The sequence below is a fragment of the Stigmatopora nigra genome, chromosome 4 (genome assembly GCF_051989575.1).
Source record: "Stigmatopora nigra isolate UIUO_SnigA chromosome 4, RoL_Snig_1.1, whole genome shotgun sequence".
Classification (NCBI taxonomy): Eukaryota; Metazoa; Chordata; class Actinopteri; order Syngnathiformes; family Syngnathidae; genus Stigmatopora; species Stigmatopora nigra.
This window is the reverse complement of record NC_135511.1, coordinates 3,817,248-3,831,679: the sequence shown is the minus strand read 5'-3', so window position 1 is coordinate 3,831,679 and position 14,432 is coordinate 3,817,248. Positions and strand designations below refer to the sequence as shown.

The 14,432-nt window shown below is 41.0% G+C and overlaps 1 protein-coding gene across 2 annotated transcripts in view; it reads left to right on the top strand.

Moving 5' to 3' along the window:
- Positions 1 to 12,818, top strand: part of dapk1 (death-associated protein kinase 1) — a 36,651-nt gene extending 23,833 nt beyond the window's left edge. For both annotated transcript variants that reach the window (XM_077714198.1, XM_077714199.1), the window contains 11 exons: positions 542 to 640; positions 710 to 787; positions 2,505 to 2,724; positions 3,831 to 4,025; positions 4,961 to 5,158; positions 5,224 to 5,362; positions 6,515 to 6,635; positions 6,708 to 6,896; positions 6,968 to 7,468; positions 7,872 to 8,213; positions 9,474 to 12,818. In XM_077714198.1, the coding sequence (XP_077570324.1) occupies positions 542 to 640; positions 710 to 787; positions 2,505 to 2,724; positions 3,831 to 4,025; positions 4,961 to 5,158; positions 5,224 to 5,362; positions 6,515 to 6,635; positions 6,708 to 6,896; positions 6,968 to 7,468; positions 7,872 to 8,213; positions 9,474 to 9,899 (2,508 nt within the window). In that variant the 3' untranslated portion in view covers positions 9,900 to 12,818. The remainder of the gene's footprint in view (positions 1 to 541; positions 641 to 709; positions 788 to 2,504; positions 2,725 to 3,830; positions 4,026 to 4,960; positions 5,159 to 5,223; positions 5,363 to 6,514; positions 6,636 to 6,707; positions 6,897 to 6,967; positions 7,469 to 7,871; positions 8,214 to 9,473) is intronic.
- Positions 12,819 to 14,432: the final 1,614 nt, after the last annotated feature.

The following is a 14,432-nucleotide window of genomic DNA, read 5'->3' as shown; positions in this document are numbered from 1 at the left end:
TCTGATCGCCTTTGCCAACACTAATGCTTACAGTATTTAATTGGATTGGTTTTTGTGAACATTGACTTACTTACTTTGTATTATAGGACACTTATTTAACTCATTAGTTGTCAAATATTGACAAATTTTAAATTAAATTATTTGTCAATCTTTTCAGGCATTAGAGGATAAAGCACACCAGAAATTGATAACGACAAACAATGTCATTTTAGAAGAAATATGCCAGAACATTTTCTGCAAAAGTTGTCCACTTTACAAGTTTTGAGGTTCCATATTTGCAATAAAATTGCATTTAAAGTTTCATTTTTAAAAACAATTTAGTTTTTTATCGAAACATAATTCCTTCCCAAATTGCTTATTCTCATAAGGGTCGCGGGGGTGCTGTTGCTTATCCCAGCTAACCATGGGCAGAAGTTGGAACAGCCTGAATTGGTGGCTAGCCAATCGTTGAACACCAGCACTGTCAATGACTGCTATATGAGCACAGGACTCAAACGAACTGTTATTGACGAGTCCTTCCTTTTTTTTATTTTTTTATCAGTACGGCCGGACCCCCCTCCACCTGGCCGCCAGCAACGGCGGCCTAGAAGTAGTTCGTCACCTCTGCCTTTCAGGTGCCAACACTGAAGCCGTCACCAATGTAAGCCAACTTGGAAAAAAAAAAAAACACTTTTATTAGTGCTTACATACATTTTTTTCTTTTTCTCAGGATGGAAAAAGCGCTGAGGACTTGGCAACAGCTGAGCAACATGACAATATAGTGGCCTTGTTAGGGAAGCTTAAAAAGGTAACAAAAGGTTTGGAGTGTGATTGACATTTGTTATTTCATTGAATACAAAATGGAAAGTGTAGTGCAGAGGGCTCTCACTCACCCACGCTGACACTCACTGGCAACGACGCCCTTTTGTTGCGTGACTCATCCGGCACATTCAAGAAGAAAAAAATGTCAGTATTTGTAAATATACATCTATCTACGATAGAATGCAAATTTAGTCTCATTTAAACCAAAAATGAACATGTAAGTCACGCCCGATTACCCGAGACCTACAAACAGCAGCCATCCACCTTTATTTACATATTGACAGTGGTGTCTAACTGGCACTAGTCGAAATCCGGGCTCAGCTCAGTATTCTATGTTGCCTGCAAAAGTGAATTGTGCAGCTGCATGTTTTTCACTGAGATAAATTTTTCGTAAATCAATACATATTTAATTTTTGTTTTGTTACTAACCATTCTTTTGAAAAAATAAAGAGCCTGTTATTTTTTTTTACCAACAAATGAAAAAAGAACACTGATTATTCCCTTAGATTCTAACATTGTAAATATATAATAAATACATTAATTCATTCATTGATTTTTCTTCCCGCTTATCCTCACAAGGGTCGCTAGGGGTGCTGGAACCTATCCAAGCTAACTATAGGCACCAGTCGGGGGACACTCTAAATTGGTGTCCATCCATTTGCAGGGTACGTGGAGACAGACAACTATTCAAACTCACGCTCATACCAAAATGCGTGGGTATTATCCGGACTCTGTTTTTCTCCCACCTCCAAAACAGATGCATGGCAGACTGTTTAAACACTAAAATGCAGACAGGTATGAGTATGAGCCTGAATGATTGGTTGTCTTCTTGTTTCCTATGATTGGCTAGTCATCAATTCAGGGTCTCCCCCACCTCGTATCCATAGTGGGCACCCCTCACGACCCTTGGGAGGCCAAGGAGCCATAATGATGTGTTTCCTTTTTAATAAGGTGAACCCTCGAATGTCGCTGATAATGTAGGCCACATATGACTGCAATAATCGAAGAAGCGAGAAGTAGAATGACCCCTATTATTACTAACACTATGTTTTCGTGCCTATACAAAATACAGTAAGTACACAAGTCCAGTTATCATGAAGTGCAGTTTTCAAATACTCCAGTTATAAGCATATGAAAAGTCTGCAATGTATTAATATCTAAATATATTATCACAGTAAAAATAGTTAAACAAAGAAACAGGTTAATGGGAGTTTTAGTCCAAGTCCTCCTACACAGTCAAGACCTAAATTATACATTGTACTATTTTAGGATTCACATTGTGAAACAGCCATTTTGTTGCTTCTTTTTCTCTAACATGAACTTGAAGTTGTTTGGTTTCCAGGGCATTAACTTTTGGCAACGTAAAAAAAAAAAGCGCACTTCTGGTGACATTAGGTCAGTGTGAACATTTTTATTTTGGAATCTTTTTTTTAGGTTTATGTGATTCCTGCTGATAGTTTTTTGATGAGCATGGCTATTGTTAATATAGATGACATAGTCTTAAATGAAAAGATTTTCAGATGGTCGTGTCCTTTGAGATATTTTCAATGCAAAAGGTGTTCCACAGCTCAAAAAAAGGTTTGGAAACACTGCACTAGGTAACTGAAAATATGCAAAGTGAAAACCGGGGTACAATTCTGAGCCCTGGAGCAGCATCCAGTAAAAACAAACTTCCTTAGCTCTTTATTTGTGTTTTGCTGTAGGACAACCACAAGCTAACCTTCATCCAGCAGTTGCGCCCCACACAGACGGTGCAGCCACGGATCAAGCTCAAACTCTTTGGCCAGCAGGGGGCCGGCAAAACCACACTGCTGGAGTCGCTTAAGTGTGGCATCCTGCGCAGCTTCTTCCGACGGCGACGGACCGCCCGCATGACAAACTCGGCGAGGCACCCAAACTCTCCTGTCAATACAAAACCAGCCGGTAGGTTACGGAGAGCCATAACGCTCACTATAAAGTGTTACCTTGACACATGCGTAATGTGTATCTCATGCTATTCTTGCACCCAGAGAATCTAGAACGCTATGGACACTTTTCCTGGTTGTACTGCTCATGTGACTTCTATTTTGAATTTGTCTGTGTGCAGGAAACACCATTTCAGAACACAGAAAGAAAATATTTTGACGGTTTAGCTGCATGATTGAACATTTGTAATTATGAATTTAAACAAAATTCCGCTTTTCTTTTTACTGTATTTTCTCGCATATAAGCCGTATTTGTAACAAAAAAGATGACCAAATCAAGGGTACTGCTTATATACACTCAAAGCTTGCCATACTCTTTTTCACCAGTAGATGGTCGGCAAAGTAACAATTACTATTTGTTGGTTATTTTCTGTTTTGCAGTTGGAAAACAACCATTACTGGATGAATTAATTCCTCAAGACATTGACCCATTTGATTCCTACATTATCTCAGAAATACCAAGTAATGGTTTTTCTTGAGGTATATGTATAAATATAAAACTTCCTTATGATATTGACCCCAATAATATGCTTTTGATTCATACAGTATCTGAGAAATACCACGTGCGAGGATTTTTCTTAAGATTTTCCCTTGAAAGTAACACTTCGTACTCCCTATCAAAACCTTGAATATGGAGGGGAAAATTGTGAATCAGGTGGTGGCTTATATGCAAGAAATTGTAAAACTCAACTATTTTAAGGTAATTTTAAGGGTGCGGCTTATATGTGAGTAAATACGGTATTCTTTTTTGCTCTAAATCAGCCTTTGTAAAAAGTGCAGTCAATAGGTGGTTTGACTCTTATTATGCGTTGACCACAGTTAGGTCATGTGGTAGGTTGCTTCATAAAGACATGTTGTTTATATACACCTGGTAAGACCAATGACGTCACCCCTACCTTCGAACACTTTATGCCCAAATATATTTTGGAGCATTATCACCACCTACTGTTCCAGAGAGACATCTCACCCAAACTCACTGTAGCGTTGTGTATTCTTTAGAATTTTTAGATAAAGTCGATAAAATAATGTTTTGTTTTGTTTTTGTATTTATATTTTCTATATCAGTGTCGGTGAGCATCTCCAATTTGTACCCGGGCTGCGAAAATGTCAGCGTGCGCAGCCGTAGCATGATGTTCGAACCCAGCTTGACCAAAGGCGTCCTGGAGGTCTTTGCGCCCGCGCATAGCAGTCTCTCACCTGCCACGGCCGCTGACGAACTGGCCACTCGGGCCATCGACATTCAACACGCCAATATTCATGGTAGGATATATATAACTTTTACAGTCCCATTGAACATGAGAGACTCCCGGTGGCATCCAATCATGTTTCTTCTGTAAATTGAAATGTGTTTGTCACTGTTTGACATCCATAGTGGGAGGGCTTTCAGCCAATAAACATTGGTTATTGTCTGCCAACGTTCCGACTTCAAATGGATTGAACGTCTTTTGCTGTTAATAGAAGCCGATGCATAACATGTCAAGCTTTTTCCTATCCCAATGGATAGGATTTTTAAAAATGAGAGTGATTCATTTATCTTTTTATTGTTGAAGTAGAAAAAAAAATTAACAGAGTGGAATGATACCTCCTCTAATCCGTAAACATTGAAGCATTTTCAGGTCACTTCCTGTTCATTTTATTTCACTGCTTAATTTTGTAGTCAATAGTCATTTCATTTGGATTTGAGGCAATATTAATTCTAAATACTTTTAATTCTGCTGCTCGGCATTTTTGTATAGCTTCCTGGGTTTTTTTTTGTGTGTTTTGGGCGCCATTTGGAAATTAATAAGGAGTTTTTGGCACATTTTGGCGCAACCGTATTTTTTTTTCCACAAATCTGGCCGATTAACATTTGTACACCATTCATTAATTCATCTCCCATTCTGATCATCTTAACATTTATCGTGAGGTTGCTGGAGCCTATCCCAGCTAACAATTGACAATAAACAGGATACACCGTGAATTGGGTTCCAACTAATTGCACCTGTTATCTGCCTGATTTAGGATTTTGTTTTAACGTCAGAAAAAGTATTTTGGGAACAACTTTAAATATTAAGAAGGAAATAAATATAGAGCCTACATTGCGTGAATTTTTGTAAAGTTTTTAAGTGGAATGGTGCAAATCAGTTAAAGTGTGTAAGGGCTTCATCGTAAAAAGTGCATGGGAAAAAAATGTGAATACTATTGTATGTTTGTAGGCGTGGGAGATTTCAGTGTGTGGGAGTTTTCCGGCAACTCCGTCTACTACTGTGCTTACGATTACTTTGCGGCAAACGACGCCACGGCCCTTCACATGGTGGTCTTCAGTCTGGAGGAGCCCTACGAGAGCCAGCTCAACCACGTAAGCTACTGGCTCAACATGCTCAAGTCCTTGACACCACCTGACAACGACATTCGTAAGTCCCAACGGCACCCCCGCCCCTCCGGTGCAGTAGCATATTGACATTGTCGCCGCTCGCAGTGTTCGGCGGAAGGGTCCAGCAGCCTTTGGCGGTGGTCCTTGTGGGCACGCACGCCGACCTGGCTGATGTTCCCAGGTCTTTCTCAGGAGAGTTCAGCTACAACAAAGAGAGAGCGCTACTCAAAGAAGTTAGGAGCAGGTTAGCATCCTTATTTTCATTTACTTAATTTTTGTTTTCCAAATAATTTTTTGATCCTTAAGGATTATTTGAAAACCATTAGACGTATTTCTACTTAGCAATCGACATCATTGCAGAATATACTTGTCATATGAAACGAAAGAGTTGAATATTACATTTTGCCGTAATGAAGTAAAAGGTCACAGAAGTTAAATATATGTTTGCGTTTAAGAAAGATCAAGAACAAACAAGGGAACTAATATCAAACTTGATGGATATATTTAATGATACAGAATGTTTTGGGGTAATAGGTCAAAGGTCACTAAGGTCAGAACAGGTATTTTGCGTTAACTCAAGAATGAATAAGTGCCAATTATGATGTAGTTTGTAGGATATGTTTGTAATATGAAATGGAGAAGATTAGACTTGTTTCTAATTTTAAGGGATTACCTTCTCTTTGACTGTTTATAGCACATTTATTGAATTCATGATATTAATTTTTGAAATATTTTTACATATTACTTATTTGAACCTTTTCAGAATTGTTTTATTTTTGATATACCGTATTTTGCGGTTATATTAAATGATTTTTTGCATTTTTTGAGCCTCCCGTTTGTGCACCATTTAATATACCCCTCCCGTTTAATATACTGGGTATATTTAACGGCAATGCAGCTTTTTGGCCAAGATTTGTATGGTGTTCATGGGGGCATAATTATAGATACTTAAGTACGTTAAAATTCCAAGTCAGTTTTTTTTCAGCAGTAAGAAGTTTTAACCTAAGCAGTAAGTAGTTTTAGTCTGCAAAACGTTGATGCACCCCGTCACGGCATAAAGAGTGCATCATACCTTCCCGTTTTTGCGCCATTTTATATACCCCATTCCGTTTAATATGGGTTAATACGGGTCTATTAAATGGGGGGTATATTAAACAGCAAAATACGGTACCTACATGTGATGGTGTTTTTTTCACTGTCTACCATTGAAAGATTGATGTCTAGTCCATTTGAAGCAGGGGGGATGGCAGCGAATGAACGAATCTCAGCCGTCCCATTTCAAACGGATTATACATCTACTCCTGATAAACTCATTTGATTTCATAGCAGATGGGGGATTGGACGCCTCATTAAAGACACTGAAATAGATAAAGATTGATCATGTATTATTCATCAGGTTTGGAAACGACCTCCAGATCAGCGACAAGTTGTTTGTGATGGACGCCGGCGCTCCCAACTCCAAAGACATGAAGTTACTTAGGAATCATCTGCAAGAGCTTCGTTCTCAAATTATTTCTGTGAGATAAGCGCCAGGACTTGGTCAAAATGTCTACAAAATTGAAATTGGTCCTCTTGCCATACGCCTTTAGAATTGTGGCACCATGACGCTGTTGTCTGAGCGACTGCTGGGAGCACTGCCCGCCTGGCGTAAGTTGAGCGGTCCCAACCAGCTGACGTCATGGCAGCAGTTTGCCAGCGACATCCAGGAGAACATCAACCCGTTGGTGAGCCAGGACCATCTCCGAAGCTTGGCGATGCAGCTGCACAGCATGGGAGAGGTTCGTTTAGCCTTCACCTCCTCGTCCACATCTCTAAAGGAAAACCGACGGCTCAATAAAATGTCTTTCAGATCAACATCATGCAGAGCGAGACGGTGCAGGATGTGGTCCTCCTAGAGCCCCGTTGGCTATGCTGCAGCATTTTGGGACGCCTGCTGTCTCTGGAGACTCCCAAAGCCATCCACCACTACAGAGGGCGCTACAGGCTAGAGGAAGTTCAGGCCCTGGCACCCGAAAGCGACGTGGAAGAGCTACTGCAGATCCTGGACGCCATGGACATATGCGCACGTGACACTGCTGACCCCGCCATGGTGGACGTGCCGGCGCTCATTAAGGCCGGGGGACTGCATCGTTCCTGGACCGAGGACGATGGTGAAGGGGGCGTTGGTGCGGTCTACGGAGGGGTCCGGCTAGTGCCCGCCGAGCACCTGGTGGCGTTTCCTTGCGGTTTGTTCCACAAGCTGCAAGTCAACCTGTGCAGATGGAGCAGGCAGCAGAAGCCGGATGATGAAGAGGAGGAGGAAGATGAAGAGAGAGATGCCGGCGTTCATCTGTGGACGGATGGAGCAAAGGTGAGCGCCGTCCTCGTGATTGTGGATCTTTTCATCTTTCTTCAGAGAATTGAAACGTGTTCATCCCTAGTAGATGTCCTATTCAAATAAAAGGGTGGTGGAGTTTTAATCCAGGTCACTTCCCCCCGTGTGGAGTTTGCTTGTTCTCCCCGGGCCTGCATGGGTTACCTCCGGTTACTCCGGTTTCGTCCCACATTCCAAAAACTCAGAAATATGAGATGAGAGATGTATAAATCTAAAACTTCCTTATGATATTGACCCTAATAATGTGCTTTTGATTCAAACAGTATCTCAGAAATACCACGTGCGAGGATTTTTCTTAAGATTTTGCCTTCAAAGTAATACATTTGTACTCTATATTAAAACCATGAATAGTAATGTCCTGTTTCCACTCTATCCCAAGGTGAGCCGGTGGGGTGCAGAAGCCCTGGTGCTGCTGGTCAATCACGGCCAGGGTGTAGAGATTCGGATTCGCGGTCAAGAATCTCAGAGAGCCAAGTGCTACGCCATGTTGGATGCCGTGTGCGGCATCGCCGAGAACTTGCTGGCATCCACCTTGCCGGGTCTTGTGACGGCAAAATACTACCTGAGCCCCCAGCAGCTCCGAGAGCGCCATGCTCCCGTCATGGTCTACCAACCCAAAGACTTCCTGAGGGCGCAGACGCAGAGGGAGACCTCGCTCACCAACACTATTGGAGGCTACAGAGAGAGCTTCAGTGCCATCTTGGCCTTTGGCTGTGCCGAGGTAAACTAAATTTAAACCTTCTTGTGCAATAATCCAGGCAAAGAGGTTCATCTATTCCACTGCGGCTTTCGAATCCAACTTCCTGCTTCTCAATACGTATTGGGGAGCCAGCTCCGTCACGTGTACACTAATCATGTTTTTCCATTATTTTGTGCTTAATATCGATTGTCATCATATGCCTTTTCTTCGCACTACCCTTCATTGCACCAGCTTGCTTTGGATCCCTTGTGTTTCCCTTAATTCTGCACTAACTAATGCAAAAAAAACTGGAAAAAATGCAACGCTGCGCCCAGTGCTCGTAGAGATCTTTCTTTGCACGAGGGAGATGCACCGTAAAGTGCACTGAAATCATAATGAGCCTCTTGCGGCCGGGCAAACCGGCTGTCTCAAATGCTTGTAACTCAAAACTTGTCTCGCATCTCAAGGTAAATATTTGCTCGGAATTCTACACGTATCTCAAATTCCTCGTATGTCAAGGTATTACTGTATAAATATAGTGTGTCAGAAAGCCGTCGACTTTGGGAAAAAAATTAAGACTTTTATGTGAGCCATATGTGAGTAAATATGTGCCACGTTGCATTTTTATGTTTTTTTATCGCTTAATAAGGGGAGTTGCAATCGGTAATAAGAGGAGCAATTGGCCGAGGTTGACAGCTATGGTATTACACAAATCTTTTTCAAAAATAAAATATAGCAGGGTGTTCAAATACTGAACTGACTCTAAATCTTACTGTGCCTTTCTCTGTTTACCCTGGATAGTCTTAAGTGGCATCACCACTTGGTCTCTTTAAATTTGGGGGCAGATCAGTTCAATGTATTCATCCATTCATCTTCCATACCGCCCATCCTCGAAAAGGTTGCGGGGGTTGCTGGAGCCTAACCCAACTGTCTTCGGATGAAAGGCAGACGACACCCTAGAGCACGGGTGTCAAAGTGCCGTCCCGGGGGCCAAATCTGGCCCGACGCATCATTTTCTGCGGCCTGAGAAAGTAAATCATGAGTTTCTATTATAGGATCAAATTCAAATACCCGGTGGAGCGAGTGGTTAGCGCGTCGGTCTCATAGCTCTGGGGTCTTGAGTTCAAATCCAGGACCTGTCCATCTGCAGCACCCCCCGCGACGCTAATGAGGATAAAGCAGTTCAGAAAATGTGAAACGAGATGAGAGGCAAAGCCTTGTTTGTATTAATTGGAAATTTAAGGCCCTATGTATGCTACCATATCAATATTTCTTATGTTTGCATCTTCTGTCCACATGTAGGTGTACCAACGCGGCGTCCTGGGCCCCCACGTGCATATTAGCGATGTGCCGGCCCTAGCCCGACGAAAAATGTGCCGCATGCTGGACCCACCCGATGCCCTGGGCAAAGACTGGTGCCTTTTGGCCATGAACCTGGGCCTCAGCGAGCTGGTGGCCAAATATGGCGGCAACGCGCCAGCGGCCGACGGAGCCCAGCCGAGCCCCACGGCCGCTTTATTGCATGAGTGGAGTGGAAGCCCAGGTGGCACAGTGGGCGTCCTCATGCTCAAGCTCCGGGAGCTGGGTCGGAGGGACGCCGCCGACTTCCTCCTCAAGGCCTCACCTGTCTTCAGGGTCAATGCCGAGGGGCTCGGTGGCGACGCTTACACCCCCACCTGCAACGGGGGCACATCCTATAACTCCATCAGCTCCGTCATTTCCCGCTAAAAGGAACCTGGAACTTCAATTATCCCTGTAAAGAATGCGGGGGCGAGTCACATCATTCATTGGCTGGCATTGATGGCAATGGATGTCTAATCGATTTGAACTGGGAAGGATGGCAGTGAGTGAACGAACATCCATTCGTTTCAACTCCCCATCGTTCGTTCAAATGGATTGGGAGGTCTACTTGTGGAAAACTCACCACTACTCAAACTACTCGCTGGCCATGTCTTTTTTTTTTTTTTGTCAAAAGCCTTGGCGGCCGGCGTCCCTTTGCTGTGTTCCGCATCAAAATCAGCAAATGCTGGATTTCCTGCTACACCGATTTTGCCAGATCGAGGTGCAAATGACAATACCACCCTTAATGGCTAGTACCCTAGTCACTATTTTTCGATTTTAACGATAAGATCAACGGTATCACGTTGAAAGCAAACCTCGGCAAGTTCGCGAGTTTCAACTAAAGGTCGATCTATTAAAAAAATAATAATAATTTAGCTGGTTGCCAATGTCTAAAGCCGATGTTTTAAGCCAATATTTGAGGCAGATATACATTTTTTTAAAGCATTTTGATTATGAAAGTTAATTGAAAGGTATTATAGTGTGCACATTAATAGTTTTTTTTTTTCGTTTACTATTTGTTGTGCAGAATTACAATTATTCTGATCCGCTTATCCTCACCTTAATGTTGCAGGAATTCACAAAAATCTTCACCCAAACAAACATCACAGTTATCCTAATATACTGGCTATCTTTCGACTTGGGTTGATCTTAATAGAAAAGCCGACATTTATCCTGATATTATTTATCAGTTATTATAAAGATAACTTTGCAAACAGTTAGCATATCATCTTGAAAAAAAATAAATCCATGTATCGGTCAACCCTTACACACAGGCTATGTTTTGGATCATATTGTGATCATATTGCACCAATATATATGGACATGTTATCGGTTGATAACAGGCAACATGTATAAAATAGGATAACTGTTACCTTCACGTTTTTGTGTTGATCTTTGTTAAAAATATTTTGTACTACCTAGCGGCCACTGTTGCAAAAGGATGAAGATAAATAATTAAACTTTCAATTCATAATCAATGATTTTTTTTAGATAAACAATATCTCGCCTTATAAAATCGGCTTTAGACCAGCAATCGGCTGGTGTTTTTTTTTTTTAATCGGTATCGACCTTAAAAAAAAAAAAAAAAACATCGCATGACAGTCAGCCTCTATTAATATCTACTACTATCAGTATGTTTGTTTTACATAACGCACATCTCTTCTCCCATTTTGGCTGCCAAAGTGAGTGATGTCACCGCGCATTTTGTATTGGTTCGTCTCTCCGTTCCCGCCGCAGGATTTCATCCCAGTGCCTTTTTGGCCGTCTACCTCCCCCAAGCACAAATCAGAATCAGGTGCCTTGTCCGCACAAAAAAAAAAGGGAACTAGTATTCATTAGGGTCGACAAGTTTCGCCTAAAGTACGAGAAGACATTTTGTGTCAAAAACGTTGTCAACTGTAGTATATGGTATAGTGTACTTGATTTCTTTCAAAATGGCGGCCAACTTTCTGTTCAATTCAGGGCATGGGTCTTTCAGTACGCCAACTGCCATACCCACATTCCCTGCCCTGCGCAAGACATCAGCCATCTTGGATCCCAATCTATGGCAGCTACATTGGTACAAAATAAATTAGCGATTTGAAGCGCAAAAATATAATAAGGAAGGACAGCATACGTGTTTTATTTAATCTTATATATAATATTTAACTAGTTGGGTTTCAATAGCCTGTGCTTGTTGGAACACACGTTCATTTACCTCTCTCAATCAAACATTAATTGAAAATTTAGCGCAAGTTCCAAGTGTTAGTTGGCTACTTAATTGACAAATCAATCAGAAAATGAGTTGTAATGTACTTCTATAGTAAAAATCTATGGATGCATTTTTTTGCCATATTTTCAACTTCTATTTTGTGCTTCTAAATTACAATTTTTTCACCTTCAATCATTTTTTTTAATTATTTTGTCAAAGGAAAATGACAGAAATTTTATTTTTTGTTTTTTAAAAAAGCATGAAGGCAATGCACATGGTTTTACTTTCACGGATCAGACAAAAAAAATGGTGGGCCCAGGATCTGGCCCCCAGGCCTCCAGTTTGAAACCTTGACACGATGTATTCCAAAATGTTTATTTTGTTCCATTATAGCCGCCCCCAAATGGCTGAAGGCTCATGCATGGGAAGGACAGATTGCATAAAATTACAAATTGGCTGATACAGAAATATGATCAAGTTTTTAAAAACTAACTTGTTTAAAATATGAAATTTGCATTGCAATGTCAGTTCAATTCAGAAAGAACTTGATTTTTTCGAGTTATCGTATTTTATTTTTTTAGGTAACAACTTTGGCATCAACAGTATAATTTTCTACCCAGTTGATTTGGCATTTTAGTGTCCTGTTTTGTCTTTAACATTTCCTCCTCCATTTTGTCTGCAGAAACGGACAAAAAGCTGCTAAATGTTACATTTTAACACCCTTTCCTTCCACACTTTACGATGAATTTTTCATTTTGTCTTCTTCTTGTGTCACTTTTTGCTGGGGTTTAAAATCCGACTGAATGTACAACAAAAACACAGCAGTTCATTGTGTCCATGTTTTTAAATCTTGCCAATTTTACGTGGCTTTAAACATAACCAAGGCCTTGTCGGATAGCACAGCCAATATCAAACAAAAGGGAATTATGCTTTTTAAGTAACGACATTCTCATCCTTGACCAAAACAAAAAAAAAAGGATTTTAACCAGCTTTTTGAAGAATTTGTATTTTTTTTCTATATTCGCTTTATTTATGTTCTGTTCTTTTAGCCTCTTGTCAGTACTTTATAGCATATCTTTTTTTTAAATAAGAATAAAACCATCTTTACTAAAGACTTTTTTGGGGTCTCATGATTGTTTTATACGTTTATGAACAACAATAAAATCCAAAATAATTGGCTACAATCACTGTTTGATCCAAAACAAATACTAAACTCACGTTTAGAATTACCCGTCTTATCCAGCAGAGGGTAGCATTGCTTTTGATACGTTGGTATTATTTTTTTGGGACATACGTATTGGACACATTACCCAACATTATACATAAAGGCAATATAGAGTGTTTAACCAGCCTACCCTTCATGTTTTGGGGATGTGGGAAAAAAAACAGAGTACCCGGAGAAACACCACACAAGCCAGGGGAAAATATGAAAATTCCACGGTGAAGACCCACCTGGAATCAAACCCTCGATCTCAGCACTGTGTGACCTAGATGCTAGCAATTATAAATACATTATAAAATTATTTCAAATCCTAAAGATTTTTTTAAATTGGTGTATTTGCTGTTTAAATGTTTAAATTTATTATGAACGTTTTAAAAAATATATAAAGCCATTTTGGTGAGATTAATTATTCCAACTTATTTTTCACATGTTTAAAATTTTGGCTGGCCACCAATTCAGGTTGTCTCCCACCTCTGAGCCAAAGTTAGCCGGGATATACTCCAGCACCCCCCGCGACCCTAATGAGAATAAAGCGGTTCAAAAAATGAGAGATTTTTTTTGTTTGTTTTTTAACATTATGCAGTGGTGCTACAGGTGCGATGAGAACAATCATCCTTATATAATATTATTTTTGGAACGCTGACACATCACACGCTAACAGGAAAAAGAAGTGAAATCCTTCGTCACTGGCCGGAGCATGCAGAAGTCAGCGTAATGTTGATAGCACGAGGGCGTGACGAATGACTTGGCACTTTTTTCATACAGGCAAGTCCGTACAGCTACAGCAAAAGAAAGTCAACAATAGAAAAAAACGTTTTAGATTGTTTGGGGGTCTTTTTTGTGCTGATCGGAGATTTCTTGTTTTTCCTTTCTTGGAGCACGTGAGTCAGCTGAGCAGGTTATCAGGTCAAAGATCACAGGACCACGTCTACACACCAAGGTCTCTGCAGTGATCCACTTGATCAATAACGTCATTTATCGTCGTCAATGGCAGCCGATGAGTTTTTCATGTCAGTGGGCTTACTTCTGTAGTACCTTGTTTGCTGTCTTGCTCTTGTTCCATTAGCCAAATTCTCCTGTTCATCACATGACAAGGACCTTGTTGGCCTATCTAAGCTGCCTTCGGACGCGTGGCCGGGGACTCTCTGAATTGGTGGCCAGCCAATCGCACCCTAACGTAACATTCATTCATTCACTCATTTATTTTCTGAATCGCCTTATCCGCATTAGAGCCGTGGGGGGTGCTGGAGCCTATCTCAGCTGACTTTGGCCCAGAGGTGGGAGACAACCTGAATTGGTGTCCAGCCAATTACAGCGCACAAGGCGACAAACAACTATTCATGCTCACACTCATACCAAGAGGCAAAGGAAACCACGGATTTTTATCTAGTTTTCTGGATATATTGTTAATATGAAAGTTTCATAATGAAACAGGTGATTGAATTATGTGGTCGTGAGATCAAAGTTGACTCATCTCATATTCTGAATCCCTTTATCCTCACTAGGG